This window comes from Ammodytes marinus (genome assembly GCF_949987685.1).
Source record: "Ammodytes marinus genome assembly, chromosome: 22".
In the NCBI taxonomy this organism is placed as follows: Eukaryota; Metazoa; Chordata; class Actinopteri; order Uranoscopiformes; family Ammodytidae; genus Ammodytes; species Ammodytes marinus.
Window position 1 is genome coordinate 9,983,430 of NC_137226.1, and position 27,444 is coordinate 10,010,873.

Sequence of the window (27,444 nt, forward strand, 5' to 3'; positions counted from 1 at the left end):
GAGGGGGGCTTTCTTGCTGTCTCTCTCTGTCTTGAACATACACAACACACGGTCAATTAGACCATTTTTATGGCAATAATGTAACTGTCAGGTCCACTGGCTGTTGCGCCATTACCCCCACGCAACACTTTACACAATGCACAGCTGGCAGGCAGAGCAAACACACACACACACACACACACATACACACACACACACACACACACACACACACACACACACACACACACACACACACACACACACACACACACACACACACACACACACACACACACACACACACACACACACAACTGACACAGGCCACAGGCACAGAGGGTTTAGCAGATGGCCTATGTTGCTGAGTTGCAGATAAAGAAAAATCAGAGCAGAGCTTCGCTATCAGCATCTAACAAGCTAATCAGTTTAGGCCTCACCAATACACTGTAGGCCAAAGTTTATTGCGGCTTTAATATGGATTCACTGTGAAGGGAAATTGTTTTATGGAAAAACTTCTAGTAAAATTTGTTGTGTTCAGTAGTATTTTTATATCAGTAACATACCTCATGTTGTACGAGAGATTATTAATATTCAGATAGACAAACAGGACCAGATTTTTCCTCTTCTGTTTTAAGAGAATGTCAACAAAAATAAGAGAAAGTGCAATACCTTTCTTGAAATTGCTGTAGGGATCAAAAGGGAATCATGGGAAATGTGATCTTGATTTAAATAGATGCTATGAATACCATTAGACAGAGGCTGCCAATTGTCTTGGCTGTTGTTTCATTTGTTGAGAGTAATTATACCAAGGTTCGGTTAATTTGCCAATAATGTGCTTATGTCTAAAAATGTAAGCTTTTTTTTATACTGGAAAAACACACTTCACAACAATTCTACAAGACTTTCTACCTTTGTCCCTTAATATCTAAATCAAACTATATGGATTAACTTAGAGTAACGACATTCTGGCAGTTTTTATGTTTTACGTGTTTCTGTCCACTCACCCTACGACTACGATGATGAAGTCCAGCAGATTCCAGCCATTCCTCAGGTAGGCGTTGGGGTGGAAAAGCAGACCATAGGCTATTACCTTCAGGAATGCCTCCACCGTGAAAATGATGAGGAACAGATACTCCACTCGCTCCTGTAGAGACACACAGACAAGAGAGGTCCATTTATTTTTTCGGAACAGCAGCATTGCAGGAACGTAGAAAGCCACAGTGTGACACAGAACAATGATAAGGGAAATAAAAGTGAAGTTTATGAAAGAGAAGGAAATACATTTGGAAATGCTTTCGGTGGTGACGTTTTCTGTAAGCTGGGTAACTTTGGGGAAACTTTGCCCAGTGTGCGTGCGCCCTTAAGTTTCACATGTGAGTAAATACCATTTCCAGGATTCCAAATTTTGAGATACACCAATCAAATGAGTGAAACATATTTTCAACACATATTTTCAAAATGCTTGATTACTGTAAAACTGTTTGCACTAGATCTCTTTAACCTTTGATAAGTTAGGTTAATTTGAGCAATGGGCCAAACGCTTAGAAATACACACTCACAATAATTCATAACATCATTTATTTATGCCCAAACCAACTCTAGAGACCATGAATGTGAGTTGTGAGTACCAACAATGCTGGCTAATCACTCCTACTTTATCAGGCGGAACAAGTACTTTTTATGTGGCTTGAGATGTGTGTGTGTGTGTGTGTGTGTGTGTGTGTGTGTGTGTGTGTGTGTGTGTGTGTGTGTGTGTGAGAAAGAGTTTGATTATTTATGTGTGAACATGTATTTGTCTAACTCTAAATCAAAGCCTTCTGATTATTTAATCAAAGCGATTCTCTTCCTGCCCTAAGAGGCTACTGTTAGTGGAGAGAAGAACGCATGCATGTGTGTATGTATACACAAATATACGCGCACACATCACACATGCACACACACACATACACACGCGCACACACACAAACACACACACACAAACACACATACAAACGTACAGACACATGCAACTCCTCTACTACAGAGTTCCTCAGATATTGTTGTCACAGTGCTGACCCCTGCCATAGAGGGTCCTGGGAAATGTCCTGAAATGGCCAAAGAAATGACAGAGAGAGAAAGAGAGAGAGAAAGTAACTTGGTGACCATCATGTTCTTATAAACACTTTCATCATCCACCTAATCCTCCATCATATCTGCTTTTTTAATTTTTGTCAAGTGTATAGCTAAAATTAGATCAAGGCAATGTTTCAAAACGATTAATCCCATGTGTAAACAAAAATAGGAAAACATAATCTATATTTAGAAATACTCTCTGTCCTCTCTCTCAGTCCCTCTGAGGTACATAATTATTTTTTTTAACTCTAAAAATATCTTCGTCCATCAATATATCCATCCATCCCCAGTTGGTGCTCCTCCTCCTGTTCCCATGGACATTAACTCACAGAGGGCCAGAGGCTAAAAGGCCGGCCAGGTCTCTCCAGGCTCCAAGTCTCATCCCTGGGAAGAATCAGCTGAACCTGGGGCTGGAGGGACACAGCTTTTGTATGTGTCCAAGTTTACCAAAAAAGCTTCACAAGCTGATAGGATTGCAAAAGAATCCCCTCAAAATGACACAACCATAGCTAGCAGATGCCATTTAGGAAGTAGACAAATCTATGTTAGAATGGCCGGATTCAGGCATATTTACTGGTGCAATTGTAAACAAAGCCACCATTGTGTCTATTTTAAAATAAAGTTGGGTACAATTTAACAAATTGCAATAGTAGCCTACACAATAAAACCACCCCCAGAACAATCAAATATAGTGAAAATAAAAATGACAGTTCAACATTTAATTATTATTATTTATTATTATTATTTAAGATTTCTTAATATATTTGGAGTAGGGTACATTGCAGTGAACTTCCAAGCATCACTGTCAAGGACAGAATAAATCTACTATCTACTTGGCATTATGGCCAATAAACTACAAAATGTCAAACCTAAATGTAACAGAAGATAATTTTTTTTTTACACAAAAGGGCAAAATATTAAATATAAGATGCTGAATATTCATCAAAATTGAGTTAAATGTCCAGGTGAGTGTTGGATTAGCTCATGTGTGTACAGTCGCTCGCTGTTTAGGCTGATGTGAGACTTAAGTGGGTCCAGCTAAACAAACACCTTTCTCAGCATGCAGAACGACTGAGTCAAACTATCATTAGGCCAATGACGTACACACATACACTCATGAGCCATGGGAATCAGTCATCCATGTAGCCATAGTTTTGAAATGACAGCTGTGGCTTCAGTGGCACATTTGTACATGCCAAGAACTAAGGGTTAGGAAGGTGGGGTTTTTTCAGATGGATTTTCAGAGTGCTAGATTCGCAGTAGCTGACACTACATTACAACTTCCGGATATTGGTAAAAGATTCCCGCTCTGATTTTAGTGTTATTAATTATGTCATTTTCACACAAAAACTGTGTTTTGGAAGTGTTTTTCCAAATCTTAGAAATGCTCAATAAGCTTGACAGCTGAGGGACTGACATGAATTGTAATATTGAGCATTTGCACTTTTTGAAAGACTGACAACTTGAAAGGCAAGTTGATTTTTAGTACATGGATTGTACACCTGAATGGGCTGCTCAGAAAGCTGTCTTAAGCTTGTTTTGTTTCTCGTCTCTCTAACCTCCTCTCATTTAAATTCAAGTCCGACCAGTGTGCTTTCTTGGTACACAAATATTCAGCTAAGAGAAAGATCAAGATTTTCACATTAAACACCTGTCTTCTATTACTATTTATATCCTTGTGTGTTTGTGTGCCAACTTTCAAAGTCTGGAGAATTGATTTCTTTCAATATTCATCATCATTCTTCAGACCCTTCACCACACAAACACACACACACACACACACACACACACACACACACACAAAAACACACTCACACAGGCTGTGTATCTGCTGGTGACGGGCAGACAGTATGGCGCTCAGAAGAATAAAACACAGAAAAACATCTGGTAGGAACAGCTTAGTCTGACGTTCACACAAACACACACACAGATGCATTTCTCTGCTTCCTTTCCTTCCGTTCATACAGACCCATAAAGGGCAAGATCTATAAGGGGCATGACTAATCTGGTTAGTGACGGGAAAGAAATAAGAGGGAATGATGCGAGGCTGAGAGAGAAGCAGAGGATGGATGAGAGAGAGAAAGAGGATGAAGATACGGATTAAAGAGACAAGAGTCCGAGGGAGAAGAAGGCAAACAAAATGACAGAAAGGTGAGTGTGTGGGAGCAATAATTCAGTTAACTGTGATAGGTCAACCAAACCGCCTATCCATCAACTAGGCCAATCAGATTATAGTATCGACATTCTACCATACAGCGGACGATGTTTCCATTTGCCATGACCTTCTGTGTATGTGTCTCAGCTGCAAGACAGGATTAGCCATTAAGCTGCTTTTGTAAAACCCACAGACACATCATAGTCCAGTGAGAGCATATGCCCCTGTGTGTTTTGCTTTCATGCGGTTTTCAATAGATTTAGGAGAACAGTAAAAAAATACCCTTAACAAAATGTACCTTTAACTCAACATTTGGTTTCAAAACTTCTTTTTACGTCACATGCTCAAGATTTGCGGTCGAGAAATTATGGACCAAGACATAAAAACAGAAAAGCCTGAAAAGAATTCAATTCATGTAGTTCGTAACATACGTATTCGTCTTTGAAATTCCAAAACCAAACTCTTGTCATACTGCAATTCTGAACTCCACACAGCTTTGTAAACAGAAATAAACCACTTGAGAATCTTGATCGTTTACATCCCATTAGCAGTCATATGATACAACCATGGTGAAGGAGAAGTACATTAGAGAACTGGATTGAGAACACAGAGATAAAATATTCTTTACATTTTGCCATTATTCTGATCTGTTATTAAAACGTTTTTCTCCCCAAGATAATCACTAGATCTCAGAACATGGCAACAACAAACAAAGAGTTCAGACAGGACAATAAACTTGACTGTTTACTGGTTTACAATCTGTCTGTTTGTCTGTCTGGTCCTGTTTCTCACACTGTGTTGGACATTGTTGAGGAGATGCTGCTGTGTCTCACACTTCAGAAAGTACTTGTGTGAGTAAAAGTCTTCGCATAACTTAACAATAGTCTTATCATAACTTAACACCACAATTATGAAAAACAAAAAACGTCACAATCTAAGATTTGAAAAAACTCAACAAAACTAAGACAAAAAGGACGATCTGTAAGATTCAGGGGGAACTCTTTTTTGACATTTAGCAAAGTTAGGAGTCTTCACTTAGAACTCTTTCTTCTTCTGCCGCAACAACTTCCTTCTCCTTATTTCCCAATTATTTGTGTTTCTCTCCCCTTCTTTCCCTCCTTCCCGTCCCTCACCTCCTGTCTCTCCCTCTCCTCTATCTCCCTCTTTCTCTGTGGGTGCCAACCAGAAGTTACCATAGAGACCAAGATGGGTTCCAATGTTACCATGGAAACTGTGAGGTGCAGCAGCAGCAGACTCTCTCTCTCTCTCTCTCTCTCTCATTTTCTCTGTCTCTCTAACATACAAATTGATGACACTGATCAGTATTGTACCAAGAATATCCACAGAATAGTCCTAATTACTACTCTTCTGTCACCATGCAGACGTCCTATTGTTTGTCTGTGTGTGCACATGTGTATGCTAATGTGATGTGTGTGTGCACATCAGGGTGTGCTTTAGTAAAGGCCTATGAATGCAAGCAAGTGTGTGTTTGTTCCTGCTCCAGTAATCCATGCCATTTACTTACTTACTGGTTGCCACAAGTTGATACTTTCAAACTTATGGTAAGTGATTATGTCACTGCACAGGCCTTTTATCAAATAAATCTTCCATTGTCATCTGCAACAACATGCAACCCAGTTATAATATATAATATCTGAAATATAATGCAATACATGTTCTAAAAGCTATATGCAGTTTGGCAGTAGATTGAGTATCCCAATGTTGCCGTGAGTACCTTCTTTATTTTTCTGAATTGACCTGATTCAGTAACAAAGTGGAAATATAATGAAGCCGAGACAGATTCAAGAGCTTTTAACAAACTTTGAGACAAGTGAGATGTGCAGCAGATGTAAAAGGGTAAACAACTCATCACAATCATGGTCCATGTGTTACATTCCTTCAATGAGGGTTTAATAGAATATTTTGATGGCGCTTAAGGTTTGGGGTTAGGTTTTGGGTCAGTGAGCATAAATAGTTCTGTATTTTTTCTACTGTTGTAATTGTTGCAGCATGGAGATGAATAAATACTTCTAATCAAAGTTGACAATGATCAAGAGAACTGCTGTATCATTGAGTTTCCCTGGCCTCTGTGTGTAGGGATAGATAACAAAGTTATACTCCCTTCTACCATTCCATAGCTAAACAGGTCTCAAAGTGTAAATAAGGAATACATAAATAAACAGAAACAGTAGCAGTTAAAAAAATAAAAAACTTGCAAGGGTCTAAAAATATTTCTACCTACATTACTGCCAGCAACATACAAAGGTCCATACTGTACACACGTAATTATGCGTCCAGATTTCTAGCCTTCAGACAAAGTGTCAACATGAACATGCCAGCAGCACATGTTCAACACAAGACTCAAGAGTTATCTAAAAGTGTGTCTGTGTGTGTGTGTGTGTGTGTGTGTGTGTGTGTGTGTGTGTGTGTGTGTGTGTGTGTGTGTGTGTGTGTGTGTGTGTGTGTGTGTGTGTGTGTGTGTATGTGTGTGTGTGTGTGTGTGTGTGTGTGTGACTCAGAGAGAGAGAAATGGGGGGTGGGGGTGAGAAAAAAAAGAAATGTTCATGCAAGCCTGCTATAGACACAGCCAGAGCCATGTTGCATCTTAAGGGATCAACAGCAGTTAAGTGTTTTATTACTTCTTAAATGTTTTAATGAGGCTGATGAACTTTTGTCAAATGATTAGAAAATGCTATTGCTTTGACTAAAAATATTGCAAAAGTCAATGCTGTTTTTACATTTTTATGCATTACTGTGTGGACGCTGCCTTATTAAAACCATGGTGTTCTTCTTCTGTTTGTCTTTTGTGTCCTCCAGCACTTTGAATATCAAAGTTGTCGGAAAGAGAAAAAACTCCTGTTTCCAGGCAACAGGCATTATAGCTACCTGATGAAGAAGGAAGGAAGGATCCGGTTGACATACAGACAGGCAAATGTATTTGCAAACATGTGACAAACAATCTGTCTGTGTATGTCTATCATTACCTTTAGTTTTAGCCGTCAGTTGTGTCCAATGTCATGGAAAACAGTTCACAAGCTAGTTTTCTTAATCTTTCCCTTAGAACTTTTTTCTTTCTTTTTTGACATGTAGATGACATGCTATATCTTGTCATGCTGGAATAGGAAACATGCGCATGTTGGCTGTCAGCTTTAGTCTCAACTTTTAGGGGAAGATGTGACCTGCAAAGAGTTTGATTTGCTGGCGCTTGTCAGCATTAATTATTTGACTTTAACTTGGCAAGTTAGGATCCAAAGACAAAAGAGAAAGACATTTTTGTAGTAACTTACAGCGCCCTATAGGACTGAAAGTGCAGATCAAAAAATCTCAGTGATTTGTTGATGATAACTATGCTAACTCTCTACATGTTTAGAAACATGTCTCTAGATGTGAAGACACATATGACATGCTATCTACATTTCTCTTTATCTCATACAGAAAATGTCGGGTTATTTCTTACTCCCTTTATCTCTCTCACTTTCAAACACAGAACTTGTAATCAGTAGGGGTGTAACGATACACGTATTTGTACCGTACCGTGACGGTACAGGCACGTATTTGGTGTTACAGAGGTGGACCGCGGTCCGTTCGTGGCGTACATAGCGTTAATATATGGCGAATGTACAGGCTTGTTTTGCGGGGTGGAACTTAAAACTTGTCGTCGGAGTTCCCCCCGGACCATTTAGCCTCCGGCTCGCTCGCACATGCGCAGTAGCAGCCAGCGATTTAGAGTGTGTTATCTCCATGGTGAGCACAGCATGAGGGTGCAGTGTTGCTAACTTAGCAACTTTTCAGACCCCTCTGGCGACTTTTTTTCAAAAAAGTGACTAGCGACAAATCTAGCTACTTTTTCTGGTGTTATTGGTGACTTTTGGAGACTCTGTTGCTAAAGCATGTATCGCGCTTTACTTCCAAACGAGCAGCGGCTGCCTCCCGAGGCTCCTGCCCCGTAACAGAGCACTGAGAGGCGGGCAGGTCCTCGCGCAGCAGTCCCTCCCAGCTGCGGTCAGAGCAGGAGATACACACCTCTCCGCTCAAGTGTTCCGTTTGCATCCCTATTAGCAGTTGTAATAGGCTACCACTCTTTTCTTTTACAGTCAATGAGTAGTGCAAATAAAGATGTTATACAGTGCTATCGAACAGAGAGCGAACTGCATGGTGAAAGACAACAGGAAACCGGAGCTTGCAGGCGTCCCCGTCATTCAAATCCCGCTTGAGGGATAACTTCGGATTCCAGTAGAATTATGAAAACAGTGATAAACGTGTGGAACACTGTCGGCACACAGGTTATTGTTTCACCGCGATCGCCTATGTAGGAGCCAACCATGGACATATAAAGGGAGCCAACACGTTGAACATGCATACGCATTTGAAAAGGCACCATTACTATCACCGTTACTGTGAAGAAAAATCGAGCTGTGCAAACAGACAGTATTTTCTTTTTTATACTGAAAATACATAAGCTGTCATTTAATTAATGCTGCAGTTGCACTTTTATTTGATAATTGTTATATTTATAAAAGCACTTCAGAGCTTCAGAGAGCTGCAATAATATTTAATTTTTTTAAAGTCAAAACTACCCTTAAAGATGACATACCCTTTTTTTACATACCAGCTTACAGAGCCTGCTGAGCATTAACACTGGCGTTTTTTTTTTTCACTGCAATTTTAGTTTATGCTGCACATTCACTAGTATTTAATAAGTATTTTATTTATTGGATAATTGCAGCAGTATTCTTTTTAGATTTGTTATGCATTGTATTTGTATGTTACATACTGTCAGCTAGTTACTGACAGCTAAAACTGTTCATTCTCCCTTAACTATGAACCGTACCGTACTGTACCGTACCGTGACTTCAAAACCGAGGTACGTACCGAACCGTGACTTTAGTGTACCGTTACACCCCTAGTAATCAGTCAATCTTCCTGTCATAAAACATCGTCCTTGCAGAAATGTTGCTGGCTAAAAAGACAGTAGATGGGCTACCATCAAGCTGTTTTTTTAGATAAATAATTAATTATTCCCTTTCTTCACCTGCTTCACTTTTTCTTGGTTACAAGGTCTAAAGCTAATCCAAGCATGCACTGGGAGGAAGAATGGGAAAGGCCTGACACACAAACAAATGTGGTCTTACAACCGCAGAGCCAAGTTAGAGCCTACCTGTCTTTGGACAGGGAGAGAACAACTGTATTGAAGATAAGATAAACATTCAAACATTACTGCAAATACAGACTGAGGTGTGTAAAGGCGAAGACACACCGGGCCAATATCGGGCGTCGGAGAGCTATAAACTGTAAAGTGAATAAAAATGATAAAGCCAAGGTGAAAGGGTAGATAAATATTGCTTTCTTCCTTTGTTTTCACCCATGCCTGCACACAACACACTTTTTTTTCTTCTGTCCCTCTGAAGTGCAAAATGCTGGCATGTGTGTGTGTGTGTGTGTGTGTGTGTGTGTGTGTGTGTGTGTGTGTGTGTGTGTGTCAATATATGCTTACTGAAGCTTGCTTTAACACACAGTTGAATACATGCTTCAAAATATACCTGAGCATTGAGGTGTGTTATGATTTGTGTGTGATAATTTGCAGTGAGACACGAGCAGAGGCACAAATGAAGACAAAGTGAAGTGACACACAAACACACAGATCACTGTAGTGCATCAAGATCCGAGTAGCTGTTTGCTAAACTGACAGGACAAGATAGATTACTATACTCTGTAATTCAGGCAATGTCTCGTGGCACAAATCATGTGTTTGTGTGAGTGTGTATGCGCGGGTGTGAGTCATCTGATAGGCCAATTGGGTTGATTGTGCTCTTGTGACTTAAACGGAAAAGAGACACTAGAAAGAATGACAAGAACAGATAAAAAAAAATAAACTTCCATTAATGATAAATTCCAAAAATCTGGTTTGTCTTTTAAAGGAACAATGAAGCAATATAAGGATTTGCAGCTTATATCTATCTCACAACATTGTAAACCGAATCCCTTAGTTATCTATGTATTAAACTACTTTGCAGGAAAAATAAGCATAATCTCCCCATCATTCTCTATTTTTGTTATCAAAATATTTTCCCCTGTGAATTAAGCCGTGCTTGTTAGCACATTCTTTTATTCACTGCCTGCGACTCCTCTCACTCTTTACACGTCCCCTTTTCTGTCTATGTCCAAATCATAACTGCATAACATGAAGATGCAGAAAGAGTGCATCAAACATTTAATTTCAATTTGCCTTTCTTGCAACCAATGCATTATTAAGGGAAGAGTACATTATTCTGGATAAAGCTGGTTGCCATAACCACTTTTTGTCAAAGTAAATCAGTAAATCTGGTAGTCACAACAACAGCAGTGTGAAAACACACATAAAGTGGCAGTGTGGAATATGTGTTTGAGAGGGGACTGAACTGTGCCTCCTAGCTCTTTACCTACTGAGATCAAACACTGCATGAGTGTGTATGTGCCCACAGATGTGCATGTGCGTGAGGCACACTGTGTTGACATGTGGTCTCTAAGCCAACAGTCATTGAAGTGTGAAAAATGTGGTTTAAAGAAGCTGAGGGATGTTTTAAACTTTAAATGACAGACCAAAACAAAAGCAGATGCAACTGATTTGCTTCGCAGCGGAGCACACGTTTAAAAACATTGCACATTCATGTAACTGTTATCGTGGGAAGCCAAAATTGTCATCGTGATAAAAATTCGATAAATTGTGCAGCCCTATTTGAAAGGCAAATACTTAGCATTCAATCAATATTTCATGGATCTCTTTCAGTACATGCAATTGCCTTACACTATACCTGTAATGTTATTGCTTTTTTAAGCTCCCTAGAACAGGACCTTCTATGGTCTTGATCAGGTTTATTTTTCTTGTTCAATATCCAAACTCTTAAAAAGAGCAAATCTCAGTAAAAAACAAACAAAAACTAAATATTGCTTCTTTCTCTATCTCTCTCTCTCCATGTTGAATTGGTTGTATTGCTCCTATCTGAACCAAACACACTCTGTAAAAGCCCTGTCTGGTAATGAGTGTGTGTTTGTGTGTGCGTTGAGAATTGCTCCATCATTCCTCCACTATAGTTGATGTCCAGTGGAGCGAGACCAGACCATAACACAGTGACAAATGAGAATCAGAAATACAATGGGGGAACACCTGTGTAAAATTCCATCTTTTACTCTCCCTTACCTATTATGATGTTGCTGTTTTGTTCTTAGTCTCTATTTTTTTTGCAGCTAAAAACAGCTGGTTGCTTGACATGGAAACAAGGTTGGAGTGCTGGGATTGACCCAAAACAGTGAAGTGATGAGTTGTAAGAACAAAACAATGAGCTAAAAGACGTCTTGGATTATAAGTATGTGTGTTGATTTATCAATAAAACAGAAACCTTACAAAATTCACATAGCCATTTAATACATTAAATATCTAGGAATTTGTTTCAAAATGTACTGATTTGTCCATGATTTAAATATCTTTGTATAGCTTCCTGAGGTCTGGGTTTAGTTAGTTTGTATGATTATTATTTTTTTATATCAGATTATTATCTGCTATTGTTATTTTACAGGACTAAAATCAAACATTATTCACAAACAAACAAAAAAAGATCCTAATAAATAACTAACTGGGACTTTTGAAAAGTCACCAAAGAATGACATCATAGGTATCATGGCTTTCATTTTCAGGATGATGAAGTGTATGTGCTGAACAAAAGTTTCTTTAGTAAATTATAAAAATAAAAATAGCTGCAAAACACAGGGAACTATGGCAACTGCATATCTCTGTTTGCACTGTGATCATTTAGAGTCTGTTTATAAGAGCAATTGGTTTGCTCAGCTAATACTTAGGATCTATGACGGCTTAAAGTGAACTCGCATTCCAGTCAGAACCGAGCGTCTTACGCCAAGAAACCTTATTGATAAAATGTGATTTAAGAGAAGAGACCTTGTATAGCTGTCCTATTGGGTGCCATAGCAAATGGCACCATGACACCAAAACAGGATTAGCTGCTAGCACCCACTCCCCTGCTGTTACCATAGTAGCACTAGAAGCAGCAACCCACAAGCCATAAAAAGACAAACTGAAGCAAAAAGTGAAATAGAAAAAGAAAGTAATTAAGATAAGGAGAGGAGGGAGGGAGAGGAAAGGTTACACATCTTTTGTTGGTATTTAACATATTTGATTTGACTAAAGAACATTTTAGCTGACCGGTCAAAGAGAAAGAACAGGAAAGGAGAGATAGAGGGAAAGAGCCGAGCAGGACTATTAAAAAGGCTAACAGGGTTATTAATCAGGACTAGGGATGGGAATTGATAAGAATTTAGCGATTCCGATTCCGGTTCCGATTCTGCTTATCGATCCGATTCCTTATCGATTCTCTTATCGATTCTCATTGGGTGAGAGAATATGTACAAATTAGTTTGTTTGTATTAACTCTCTTTAATATCTGATCAGAAGTGTCTAGTGTATGCATTGAAAGATTATCAAGCTACTTTAGGATTAGGAAATTGCCAATTTTCACATTAATTGGTCCAGACAATTTATTTTTTTGGTTTTTAAGCCCAAATGCCCTTTTGTGCCCTACAAACTAAAAACACATACTTAAAACAGTCAAGGAAGAGCTTGTGCCTTTTGGATTATTAACAGTGCTCATTGGCACTTGAAACAAAATTCAACTGACAGAAAAAATACAAATAAGTCTTTTAAAAAGATAATACCAACTCTCAACGTTGACAAATTAAGCATTTGTATGCAGAACAATTATCATGTTTGCCCTCTCAGGAAGGATACGAGATCTTTAATGTAGGCTACGTATGTTAAGTGTTATTATATGATTGCGCCCTTACTCTGAAAGGCCAACGTGATGATGTCACTACGTTAACGCCTCAGGTCAAACTGTCATGACTGCACAGTAGACAGTCATGTAGGCTATTCAAGAAGAGAATAAATACGCCATAAAGGCTTTAAGAGAATGTATCGCTTTGCTTATTCTTCACCGCGCCATCTCAGCTTTACAATGTACGCTGTTCTTATGTGCAGCGCGCTGTTTATTAATATAATGTCCCTTCATCAGACACGCAGCGGATGGTTTTATAGCACATCGATCGCTCAAGTAATCCAAGGCAGAGCTTTTTGTATCGGGCAGAGAGCGTTATTTTAAGTATGTCTTACTGTCTTTATAAAGTGTATTGTTAAAGTTTCCTTACCACCGGACCGCCGAATCCCGCTGTGTGTTGTTTTGCGTTCGTCCCCACCGCCGTGCTTCAAGGCAGCATTTAACAGCTGATGAACGAGAGTAAACAGCGGGCCTTTGGAAGCGGATAAGAAATCCTTTTTTCCTGTTTGTATGCTGCTCTCGCCTTTTTATGTATCTCCCTCTTTCACTTGCCCACACCTAGGCTTACACACACGTTAATTCATATACCTTGTATGTTCAAATCCAAGTGATGGCAATTCTGGTGCCGACTGGTAAGGCAGCGGACGTTTAAACTTTCAACCGTCAGGATCGCAGTCTGCGCGCTTGTTTGTGCACGAGTCGTTTGATGAAATGGAAACTTTACAATTGTTGCAAGTGGCCGTATTGTTGCCTTTTCATGTGTAATACAACCACACTTTAGAGCGCTTCTGCCTCGACGTCATGTTTGCTGCGTTCTGAACCAAAACAAAGCAGCACGTGTCTGAAGTCATGACGTATTTGCTACGAGCGGAACCGATAAGCGGCATCGTTAAGCAGGCATGTTAACGATTCCAAGGAATTGGTTGACTCGGCACCGGTTCTGAACAAGAACCGGTTCTCGATTCCCATCCCTAATCAGGACTGAGGAGAACAAAATTCATTTCTTCTCCTTCCGTCACTAATGAAACCCCGGCGGATGTGACCTCGCTGTGTCTCCTTTCAACCTCTGCATTCACTTTCTCTCTTGGATTCACTGTTTTTTCCTTGTTGTTGTGTCTACATTGTGTCAAAAAAAGTGATGAAAAATGCTCATGCCATGTTCCCAGAATACAAGGTACCATTTTCATTTGCTTGTTTTATCCAGCCGAGAGGCCAACATGTAAAAGTATTAATTTTGCAATGATATAAAACAGAAATACACAAACTCGGAGAACATTGAAGTCAACTATCAAAATTCAGGGACTACAGGTGGAAAGAAGCAATTTGCTAAAACTTGGTACAATGCATCTCTTCTTGCTTTTAACAAGGTCAATGTTTCTTTGTACATTGTCCATGTTCAAATAAAGTTACAAAATTACAATTGTTGTCAATCAATTTTTTGTCAGTCATCTAATCACGTAATGAAATAATTTTACAGCACTAACAGTTCCTTATATTTATTTTTATTTCAGGATAAAGGCTTTTGGTCCCCATAAGTAAGGGTGTATTCACAGTTGGTCCCATTCAGCCCTCCAAAAGACACTCCGAATGGACTCAGACCGCTCTGAAGCGAACCAAACTCAGACCTCCTCGGGAGGTGGTCTGAGTTACCCTGGTCCTGCCAGACCATCGTACTTCATTTCATTTGCACAGAAGGTCTGGAATCGCTCAATTGACAAACCTAAACTCACTTGAAGGCGGGTGTCTGTTGAAGTTTTAAACTATTGTATGTGCCCAGTGCCACTCTGGATCTGCCAACCAATCGCATAACATTTTGTCATGACGTATGTCATGCGCCAGCTTCAGACTTCAACTGAAACTGGCGGACAACCTCAACTTCATTGTTCTCAGCCACTCCCTCTGTTCGCTGATTGGACAGCCAAAAGATCTGTCTGAGAAAACCCGCGAATATACCGCGGTCCCAGAGTGACTACTGAAGGGAAATGAAAATTGAGCAGAAGTAGGTAGGTGGGCGGTGCCAGGCTAGGTCAGAGTTTGGTTCGCTTCAAGTCTGTGTTGCAGTTCACTTAAAGCCACTACGAGTAACATGGCACGTTGGCGTCCCTTTTGGACAAAAGCGGTAGTATTTTTACGACGCCAGCTGTCGTGAAGCTGTTTTCTAGCTCGTGCCGGGCGTGCGAGATTCAAATGATCAGGAACCAATATAGTGCATGTCCGTGTGTTGAAAGTGTGAGGGCACCGGACTCTTTTCGGCTCCGTGAGAGTGGTTAGTGACACAGCATCAACTAATGCCAGTCAGTGCTACACACACCTGATTGCAATGAGTTGATGCAGTGTCACCTCTCACGGAGCTGAAAGATTACGTGTCCTCATAGAAAGTGAATGAACGAGAGACGGCAGTTAGTAGTCTATGGATCACGATAAGGTAATGTGTTTATGTTGTTGTAAATAATGACTATTTCAGATGAATAATGGTCATCTGATGATGCTGGTGAGGCAAAGTAAACTTTGTTTTAGTAGGCTACCGCTCATTCATTTAGGAGTCTAGTTCGCTCCTGTGAAATTGTGTATACGTTGCTTGGCAACGCCCTCCCGCCCGCCTAGCTCTCCCTTTTAGCTTTTCTTAATTGCATTTTCTTTTTTTTCTTTGATGGTTCAGCCCCGTTATCAGTCATTATGACGACAAACAACTGTCTCAAACAAGGCTCCCGCTCCCCTTCCCTCACCTGGAGGGATAGGCTTCTCAAATCGCGTTGTTGCGCCACACTGAAATCTGCGACCAATACGGATATGTGACCATAGAGCATGCACGCGTGAACCGAAAATCGGACTGGGTGTGCGACCAGACCAAATGCAGTAATAAAAACTATATAAAAACTTATATCTTTGCACTGATGGTCTCGTTTGCTGTTAAAGGTAATTTATGATTATGTGAGGAAACATGAGGCTGTTTAAAAGATATTTAAATGTTACTCGGAGCTGCTTTAAGCTGTGAATTGTGAACACAACACACTCCAGGTTCCTTTTGCATTTTGCCACATCACACCACAACTGTCTACAACGCACAGAAACACCAAGGTTTTACTTCATGGAAATGCAAAAGGAAAGAGAGCTAAAAGAACCCGCGGAGCATCACATTAGTTCAGGCATAGCACTTAAGTCACACATGCCATCAGCTGATCAGTATCAGTTGACTCAGTTTATATGATGTGACAAGCTCACTCACTCACTCTCCTCAGATCATTCATTTCGCTGCGGTTGAGAGTGGTTAAATGCTGATTTATTCCTCTGCACCCCCAGCATCATCCAGTTAGGATTTCATACTAAACATATAGCTTGCAATAGCATCTCATTCTAGTGGAAATACATTTATTTCATTGTTTTGCATAGATACAAATATAAATGTCTTATCCTGAACTATTTCCTTCCTACTAATGAAATAACGTGGAAAAAGTTTGCGCGAGCTGTATGTTTTTCTAAGATCAGAGAAAAAACAAAGCACAGACAACCACCTACACTCTCCCTTTAAGCTCAGTCGGGAACACAATGGATGGGGACTGTGGTCCAGTTACATACTGTACAGACATGGTCATAATTAACAAGATGAAAGACACACATACACACTCACACATCTGAGACATAACTCATTCGTCTCATCTCAGACCACACCGAAAATTCAGCTACTGTAACGCATTTACCAGTAAAGCATAAATAGGTTGTGAATGCGTGTGTGTGTGTGTGTGTTTGTGTGTGTGTGTGTGTGTGTGTGTGTGTGTGTGTGTGTGTGTGTGTGTGCGTGTGTGTGTGTGTGTGTGTGGGAGGAAAAGGGACTAATAGAAAAGGAATTATAAGAACTAAGCAATTATAAAAAATAAAAAAGAGACCAAAAGGGTGGACAAAAAGTGATCAGAAACAAATGATCATTTGTGCCTTTACTTTGTTACATTAAGACCAGAATAGAGACTTGGTACACTGTTGTCCTGTAGTGGTGGTCTTAATACAGCTCTGATTTATTTACACTGTGTAGTGGTCGAGTGAACTGTTTTTGTGCTGACTAGGGCTTTTGTAAAAAGAAAAAAAAAACTGATTCAGCTTTAGAAATATGTGCATGTCAACAAATTCTCAGGAGAATTCGATGTGTTTTTACAATATAAGAATGCAGTGCTTAGGTTTGTATTTCATACCTATGTGTGTGAGTGTGTGTGCATGGGCTTCCACGTGTTTACCCCATTAATCACTTTATCCTCACTTAAACCTAAAAGTCACTCAGTAAGGTAACTCTGAACTGACTTGTTTTGGAATGCAGTTGGAGTGCTACTCTAAACACCAGGGGGAATTGGAGGGGAAAAACTGAGGCAGAATAAAATACTTGCTCGGATCCTACATTGTTTATTCGTAAATCTCTGCTTCTGTTTTAAACAGTTCTAGGAGAAATAATTTAAAACTGCTCTAAAATAGGATAAAATAGCTATTGCTTTCACAGGTGAAATTATGATAATCACTGCAATGTAAATTTGTTAACCAAAATGTATTTACGTAGATTTGCAGGACATCACTAAGGCCGTTTCAGACAGGAGACGATTGTCGCGCCTGGTAATACATTCTCAATGAGAGGCAAGCGGGCAAGAGAGGGAGGTGCATTGCTCCGGAGTGACAAGAAGGCGCACTCCTGTGAAACAGATGCTTCTGTGCTCGTCACACTGCCATACGTTGGAAGCATTTGGAATAGTTGAACACTGTTTCACTTATTCCTACACAACTTGTGAAAAATCGGAACACAATTGGTATCCATGGTGACCACACGTGCGCTCCTCCGCCTGTCTCTTCACACGAGGAGCGCAACGTGAAGCCGCAGGGCCAAGCGACTTTTAAAGCAGAATGTTGCCTACTGTCTGAAATGGCCTTTAGGTTTTACAAGGGGTTTGCAAGATCTATATAAATCAATCAAAAAGTGCTCAGACTACCAGTTCAGCTTACTGTCTTCCTCCCTGCTGTTACAATAAAATCTAGAGATGGGTTCAAGTGGGTTCAGCATTCTTTGTATTTTGAAACTCTACTGAAGAAAATAATACATAACTATTAATCAAAACAATATATTCTATAAAACTAATTGTGTTGCTTATACATTTACATAAATATACTGTATATCGTTTAAAAAATATAGCTTAAGTCAACATCTGTTCACACATCTGCAGTTCAACCTTGAATTCCTCAACAAGATAAACATTACAAAGAAAGTCACATGTAGTGATGATTTCTTCCTTGTTTGCGACAGTTAAATGAACTGCTTAGAGAGATAAAGACAGATGACAAGAGATGAGTGATAGAGAGGTAATATTTTCTCATGCACTCGCGAACTGTCTCCACGATAATATTATCCTCCAAAACTGTATGTATGTGTGTGCGTGTGTGTATCCGTGTAGTAATATGTAAGTGTGTGTGCGTCAGTGGGAGTGTGTGATGAGCCACAGACACAGGCACATAAAAACACACAGCCAGACAGCGGCAAATCACACAGATGTACAGACAGGCTGGATACAAGGACACACTTCGCCTGTCTTACTCTCAGTCAGTATGTTTTTGTCTGTTTGTCCATCTCTTCTTACACCCACAGACACACACACACACACACACAGGCACACACATTCATTATTTTAGACGTCTCTATTACAACTTTCTCTGCGTGTGTGTGTGTGTGTGTGTGTGTGTGAGATATGTCAGCACCAGTAACTTGTTAAAAGCTGTGTTTACACGCCAACGTTAGGTTTTGATTGAATCATTTAGATTGGCTCAACTTTGGACCCCTTGTGTGCGTGTGTATGCATGTGTGTGTTCATTTGTGTGTGAGAGAGTTGGCCTCTCATTAATTTTCCACCCAGTGTTGTGATGTAAACCCCCGCTGAGTCTGGCATGCTGACCAGCTCTCTCGATCCATCCCTTCATCATTATAACGCTTTGTTTTCTCTGCTTGACTTTTCTCTACTTTTTCTCAGCAGCCTGCAGGAAGGTACTTATTTCCAAGTTACAGAAATAGGCTTGCAGAGAGAAACTACAAATGTTACATGATGTCTGGGCTAATTCTTGTGATAATTTGGATCCCATAAATGCTGGGGTGCAGAAGATGTTGTACAGTTTTTTAAAGCCTTGTTGCAATTTGTAAATTCATATAAAGCTGTATAGAAACAACACTGCCCTTTAATACCAAGATAAAATGGCACAAACCTAGTCAATTACATGTTAGTATGTTTCCCACTCACAATTTGGAGTACTGCTAGCCACCACGGCAACCTGATTATCATTCCCTATAGGAAGTACATCTGTAATGGCGAAGTCTCCTAATGGTTTGAGAGACAGGCCTCCCAAGAGAAAACGAACTGCACCTGTCATAATGACAGTCTTGGCCGGATAGGCCACACAAACACCTTGCAATGGACAAAATAAGACAACTCTAATATGTAAATGTGAATAGATTATCAAACACACACACACACACACACACACACACACACACACCTGTCCTTCACTCGATGTCACTGTGTGGGGACAAGCCAATGACAGACAAGTTGTCAGAGAGAAAAAAGCAGCAACAACACAAAGTAAAAGAAAAAGAAGAAAATATGGATGGATGGAGATTAAAAAAAGGGAATGATGTAACAAGGCAGGATGATACAGCAGAAGGATAAGAGGTTATATGATTGTCTTTAATATCCTTATGTAAGATTAACTTTTGTAGCCAATACATTTGCAACATTAATTAAAAACCAACCACAGCAAGTTCTACCAGCATCCAATGCGGAAGTGACAAAAATTGCAGTTCACCGAGTGAAGACGTGGTATCAAAACAGAGACATTTCTTATTGACTCCCATATTAAATAGGACATTTTCACAGCATTATTAAATAACCACTTAAATAGTAGCATTAGCATCTAACATAAGCATCCATCTAAAATTAACATTAACGTCTGTAACCAAGCAAATGTTAGCAAGATATAAGCACATAGCCTCTCAGTCATCAGCATTTAAAGTAAGTTTTTCAATCAATACCTCTCTTTCTTTCTGTCTTTCACTGTTCCTCAGTCTGTCCTTTAATAAACACCTTCCCCATGAATTTTGTTTTCATCCTTCTTCGCTGCAGTATTATTTTCCTCTATCTGTAGTTCTGCCTGTCCTTGCACTGTGTTCCATGCTATAGCTATCTATTTACCACTGTGACTGCCTTCCACCCTTTGATTCGTGCTCATTCAGTCTTTTTTAAATCTTTATCTGATACTGTGCATCAATTTTCCTGATGTCTCTGTGTCTGCCAGGCCGTCGACCAAACACATTCACCTATACAAACACTCACATATCTCTCAACCCTTCCCTCTTTTCCTCAAGAGCATGCCTATTAGTTCTACTTGCTTGGTGTTTGATGGAGCCTGTCCCCCACACCGGCCCCCTCAGACACCCCACTGGAGCCGCCATGGAACCTCTGATTCATCAATCTCCCTTTCGCTGGCAGGAAACTGACCCAAGGGGCATGGTCCCTGCTGGCCTCTTGAAGCCAAGATGGCTGACGAGGCAAGAGAGCGAAGGAGTGAATATAATAGAGGCAGGTTGAAAGTTCTGCAGATAAAGGGAGGGGGGGAAGTGCATGTTCTTGTAAAACTGAGTGAGAGGGGATGTGATAATTTGTGTAGTCTAAGATACAATAATAAATAGCACCTGTGAAGCAAAACCCTTCAGCAATGCTCTGTTATCATGTGGCCATCTAACATCTACAGTATTTGTGTTTGGATTTGTGTGTGTGTGTGTGTGTGTGTGTGTGTGTGTGTGTGTGTGTGTGTGTGTGTGTGTGTGTGTGTGTGTGTGTGTGTGTGTGTGTGTGTGTGTGCATGGTGTGTGTGTGCATGGTGTGTATCAGAGAGAGAAGCAAGTGTGGAGCAGTAAAGGAGATTTCATGGTACTAAGCTGATATACTAAAAGCACAGTTACGGGCACCGGGGTTAATAAGCATTCAACAAATGGATTTTGTAGGGCTATATGTAATCCCCCAGCATATCTACACGCAGGCAAACACAGCCAGGCATAGACACTCAACCAGGAAAAGACACACACCAAACACATTCACAGCCTCTCTTGCAATCGAACCATTCCAACAATAGAACGTAAGAGAACACAGGAGGAGAGGTGATGTGAAGAACAGGACGAAGATAAAAGAGGGAGAGGGAGAGTTGTTAGTGCAAGCAAGCCAGAAGTAAAATGGGATGTCTGCTAAATCTTAATTTATGGATTCCTTAGCCTGGAGCTAATTCTTATAATGCAGATTTGCTTGAAACGTTTGCTCCTAACATACTGACATTTGCACTGAATCCAAAAATCTTGTGTCTGGGCATAGCGTCAGCATAACGGATCCTGTGTAACAACTTCTCTTCTTTGTAGTTATGATGTGTAACGACAGTCCTCCATTGTTGGCCTTGGAGCAGCTCGACTGAAGCAGCAGAGGTTAAGTGTCTTGCTCAAGGGCTACTTGACCACATTTACAGAGCCAAGAGAGAGTGTTGCTCATTCAGCTTCCCAGCCTGGATTTTCAGCCTACCTCTTTAACATTCTGGCTGCCACCACCTTTAAATATCCCCACAAAACTCAGTTTTTAGTTGCTCATCTGCCAGTCCTTTTATAGCAGCAGGCTATTTCCTATAGTGGGGACGGTTCTAGGACTGAGACTGATTGTTTTCAGTATGTCCATTGATTGATTGTTTTGTTTGTAAAATGCAAAAATAAAAATGGTGAAATAAATATGCCATTCACAATTTCTCACAGCTCAACAACACAGATCAACTTAATCACTGACTTAATGCCGGACGTCACTAATGTTATGCATTTTGTGAACAGCTTTTTGCACACATACACAGACCGCAAGAACATGTTGCTTGTATAATAAAGTCATGTAATGGCACTGAGCTCATTTTAGCCCATTTTAAATAGTCTCCTTGGTGAAGGTTGACTTTGCCTTTCAAAACCATTGCTGGTGATTTGTGAGTCTCCAGTGAGTTATCGGGGCTTAGTTTCAGTCAAGCACGCAGTAGCAAGATGACTCTCCCTCGTTTTATTTTACATTTTGTCCACTCTGTCATTCTTTTCCTTGCTGTGCTCCTTTTAGTCTCTCTCGTCTTTTACATCTTGAAGCTATCAGTAACTTGGCAGCCAGACAACAGAGAGGCAACAGAGCACGTGGAGAGAACAGATCCACAATTCCGTGGCTGTGTGCAACCCATGCACATACACTGACACACAGTCTATAATTCCATTGTGTATATTAACTGGCAGAAAGCCTACTTCAGTGTTTCCAAAGCAACACGTTTGTAAGTTAAACGATATTTTTGTATAATAAGGGTGTGCATGTGTATATATTTGATGAAAACAGTATTGAAAACGTGAAAATGACAAAAATAATACCTTTGAAAATGGGATTTAACAATTTTTTGTTTCCTCTTTCTGCTCTGACAACTGTGCCTTCTCACAGGATATTGCTCATGCCATGTCTGTGTGAATGACAAATGCATTCATGAGCCATGATGTTTGTAGTTGAAGTCGTATTCTTCTAAAGGTGCGAACACACTACACGCGTTACACGCGTATAGACGCGTATAAAATCGGCAATTTTTCTATAGGGAACCATTGGTTTACGTGCGTACATGGCGCGTAGATGCGTTACTCGCGCTAAAGCAACATTTTAGCCGCGTTAGCCGCATATATGAGCCGCATATATACGCACCTAACGCCCCTACGCGCGGAGTTCAAAAAATTAAACTTTTTACGCTCCTACGCGTGACGATTAGCCGCGTTGGCCAATCAGCGTTGGGCTTGACCCGACGTCACATACATTGGCACGGTCGGAGAACAGTATACAGAGAGGCTGAGAAACACCGAGGAGGAAAATGTATTGCAGGCGGCCCGGTGCTGTATGACAGCAGCTCGGGAATAGAAGACGTGGGCAAAGTAAACCAGGAGAATGGACTTCCTGGTTAATTCAGTGAATATGTGCGGCTGTGCTTTAGCCGATAAACCAAGTTAGCGCCGTATAGCATTAGTTCACTGACCCGGTTGTGTGCGGGTGGCTAGCGCCTCATATTATGAACCCAAACATGACGGCTATGTCCGGGGGACTTTCACAACAAGTACAGCGAAGCACCGGTGTTGATCTACGCCAGCCACGGTCCCCTGTCACAGCCAGGTAGGGTAATGTTGGCTACTTGCCTTTATGTTGTGCCGCCGTGCACCGATGCTGCTGTAACTGTGTTTGTTATGTAGCTGCCGTGAATATGCAATGCTGTTTTAATGCTAGGCTATTTGTGCTATTCAGTTTGTCTTTTGGCACAGTTGTTGGCCGTGTTGTTGTTGTTTTTGTGCGGACATGCACGCTGTTGTGTCGGGTCGGGTCTGATCGCAGCCATGGTTGATTACTTGACTTATAGGTATGTGCAAGAGAGAATTGCATATCTTTTTTCCAGTATTCCGAGGAGATTTTTAAACCCATCTTCTTTGAACAGACAGACAGACAGACGGACAGACAGACTAAAACCTGATTTATGAGGCCCACAGAAGGCTCTGACATGTAGGGAGGCTGCAGGCTATTATGCCATATACTCCGTAAAAACACAAACACTTCACACTGTGTATACTGTATACTACAGGGATTATACTGGTATAAAGACACACATGCACACATGCGTACTGAAAGGATTACACGAAAGATGCACGTGATGTCAGTATATTGCATAAACAGTCATCTGTAGAATGACTTCTCCTGAAGGAACTACAGTGTAGCAGTCAGAGCTGGAAGAGGGAACGTTTAGGGATTCAGTCCTCAGAAATATACTAAAAATTCTATGAGTATATGCGTGTGTGCCCAGTCTTGCCCTGGCCAGCTGTGGTCCTCCTGATCTCATTTGCATCTACAGGCTACAAGAACACCTTGTGTTCTTAGTGAACTCTAAGTAAAAAAAATGCTTCCACTGCTTAAGTTTTCTTTTTCTTTTTTATATATAACACTGAGTGGGATTTTTTTTTTAAATGAGCAGAGAAAAATGTTGAGAAAAGAAAGCAAGAGGGGAGAGAATGATTAAAGAGAGAGGGAAAAGCGTCACTAATGTTTCCTGCTAAAATATTCAGACTACTGCCGCATGATGCGTCACTCTGTCCCACAGATACACATACACTCGCACATACACAGAGCAAGAGCTGTTTCTTACCCCTCTACCCAAAGTCGCCTTCAGAGGAGAAGGCAGCAGCCTGCAGACATATTTGACCACACTAAACTTCCTGATCACACACTTTTCTGACCCATGATTGGTTAATTATTAAGGAAAGGGAATAGGAAGGAAATGTCAGTGAATACAGCAGTGAAAAGCACATATCGCTACTTGTTTTGTATAATACCCCAACAATAAGACAATGGATAAACTGTACACAAAGTTTCTTCATGAAGAAAAAAACAGTTGGAGACTTTACATACATTCCTATGTTGTGAGGCTACATGTACACCGCTGTACCTAATAAAGTGGCCGGTGAGTGTAGTTGTGATAATGGAGGACGATACTATAGATTGATATAGTTGAAAATGCAACATAGACCTGGCCCAGAGAATTAACAGAAAGAGAAAAAAGGGAAGAAAAAAAGGAGTACTTGCGTGCTAACTGCTGCCTAACTGTCCCTTTTCTCTCTTTCTTCCCTCCATTCCCTACGACCTTAGACTCAGCAAATAAAATATTAAAAACTCTCAGTCAACTCCGGAACTTTGTGCAGGCAAGAGGAGGGAAGGGAAAGGCGAGGAAAGGAAAGCAGAAGTCTCAGTCTCTGTAACAAATAGACAGATACAACCTACACAGAAGTTGTGTAACTTGTGAAGTGCAAAACACTGATGTGTTCAGTGGCTGTGTTCGAAAAGCCCTACTAACGTCCTAATCCAGGGCTCCAGACTAACTTTTTTCATTGGGTGCACCGGTGCGCCTAACTTTTTCATCTAGGTGCACCAGCATATATTTTGGGTGCACCAAATTAGTGCTGCATGAATTGGAGAAATGCGACTATAGTGGCCAATATTGCGATTTGCGACGCAATATAATAAATGGTAGGCTATTATGATTCTACTTTCTTGGTTTTCAAGGAAGATTTGAGAATATTGACAGCTTCGATACCTGATCTCAATTTAAAACAAGCACATATTAAGAATCAGTGAAAATATAAAAAATAAAGCTTCTACTAGGCCTATACTGTTTTCAAAATAATAAAAATGATAGTTAAAAAATTTAATAAAAAAAAATAAATACTTCCCCATTAAAATAAATGCATTCCTCCAAAGACAATAGTCTCTATAAGCATTATCGAGTCTCCTTATCGATCCGGGTCTTTATCGATACCACTATCCATACTTTTCTATTATTTTGTTGAAAGATAACTGGTATTATTGCTTTAATTGCCCATAAGATTATCAGAGCTCAAGATAGGATGTTAAACAGGTCATAATTCCATAGTTAGGCTACTATCTATTTTATATTGCTGAAAAAACAAGTTTTTCACCAAAACTGTATTATTAAAATTTCTCTCCAAAAACCAAAAATTATTATTTTTTTGTTACATTTGAACACACCATGATGACCTTTTATTTACCTTTGCCTAAAATTTATATTACCGAGGTGACCTGAACACAACACATTTGACACCGTTAGCAACTTTTTTTTAAGCTAACTAGCTCTATATCACATGCTATATCCTGCTGATTTTAACATGGATTTGAAAACTGGATAACTATTTTTAACTGACAGGACTTTCTACACCGTCCGGTTGTATGATAACTACCGCTGCTTTGAATGACTGTTGATGCGCACGGTGCCGACTCTCCGAGCCCGTCTGCAGCAGCAGCTGTGCGCATTTTTTTTATTTTTTTTTGACTACAGGTAGACGGATACTGAGTTGAAGGAGTTTTTTTTCAACCCAAAGACAGTTCATGGTAGGCAACTCTTTTATATGCCTTTGTTTTCCGTCACAGTTCAGCGTGGATGCTGCTGCGCGTCGGCGTCCATGTTTGTTTGTTTGTTTACTCTGCTGTCGACTCGGCAACCGTCTTGCACGCCGTGTAGGTGCGCGCGCAGATACACACACACACCGACACACACACACACACACACACTGTCAGAGGGGCGCTACCAAAAAGACGAGAGCAGCAGTTGGAACGTATAGACACAGGCGCGCACATTTATCCTACATTGAATCGCAATCGCAGCAGCCAATTTTGCGGTTATGTAATTGCACTAGCTGCTCACATCGCAATTAGATGAATCGTGCAGCACAACACCCAATATTACATTTAATATGACGTGATCAATTTCAGGTGCACTGGTGCGACCAGTGGAAATATCTGGTCGCACTCCACAGATTTTTGGGCGCATGTGCCCAAATTAGGCGCACTCTGGAGCCCTGTAATCATACTAATTTTGACGTCAATTTGAGTATGTTGTGGTTGTGTATGCAAGTTAGTGTAAGCAAGAAATGCCTGGAGGTACTTACTTCCGGGAAGATTTTGTGTAGGGATCGATAGATTACTTTTCCTACCCAACGGCCCCACAATGCATTGTGTCTTTTCAAACGACACAGAAGTTTTTTTTTAATTATTTTTTGCTTCTGTATACTTCAGTGTAAACGGTACGACAAACCTCGCATACACAATCGATCGTGAAAGCCACTACGAGTAACATGGCACGTTGGCGTCCCCTTTGGACAAAAGCGGTAGTATTTTTACGACGCCCGCTGTCGCAAAGCTGTTTTCTAGCTCGTGCCAGGTGTGCGAGTGTGAACTGAGAAGGGCGCAATATAGTGCATGTCCGTGTGTTGAAAGTGTGAGGACTCTTTTCGGCTCCGTGAGAGTGGTTTTGACACTGCATCAACTAATGCCAGTCAGTGCTACACACACCTGATTGCAATGAGTTGATGCAGCAGCGTCACCTAACTATTCTCTCTCACGGAGCTGAAAGATTACGTGTCCTCACAGAAAGAGAATGAACGAGAGACGGCAGTTAGTATGGATCACGATGAGGTAATGTGTTCGTGTTGTTGATGTAAATAATGACTATTTCAGATAATGGTTATCTGATGATGGTGAAGCAAAGCAAACTTTGTGTTAGTACCAACCGCTCATTAATTTAGGAGTAAACACTGCAGTCTAGTTTCGCTCTCGTGAAATTGTATACGCGTTGCTTGGCAACGCCCTCGTCCCGCCCGTAGCCTATATCACTCTCCCTTTTAGCTTTTCTTCATTGCATTCTCTTTTTTTTTTGGATGGGTCAGCCCCGTTATCAGTCATTATGACGACAAATAACTGTCTCAAACAAGGC

At 40.5% G+C, this 27,444-nt stretch overlaps 1 protein-coding gene across 1 annotated transcript in view; it reads right to left on the reverse strand.

The window, feature by feature from the left end:
- cacna1c (calcium channel, voltage-dependent, L type, alpha 1C subunit) overlaps positions 1-27,444 on the reverse strand; it is a gene marked incomplete at its 5' end in the record, with an annotated part of 185,599 nt that overhangs the window by 65,939 nt on the left and 92,216 nt on the right. Inside the window, one exon of the mRNA XM_080051210.1 lies at positions 987-1,126. Coding sequence (XP_079907336.1) covers positions 987-1,126 — 140 coding nt within the window. The remainder of the gene's footprint in view (positions 1-986; positions 1,127-27,444) is intronic.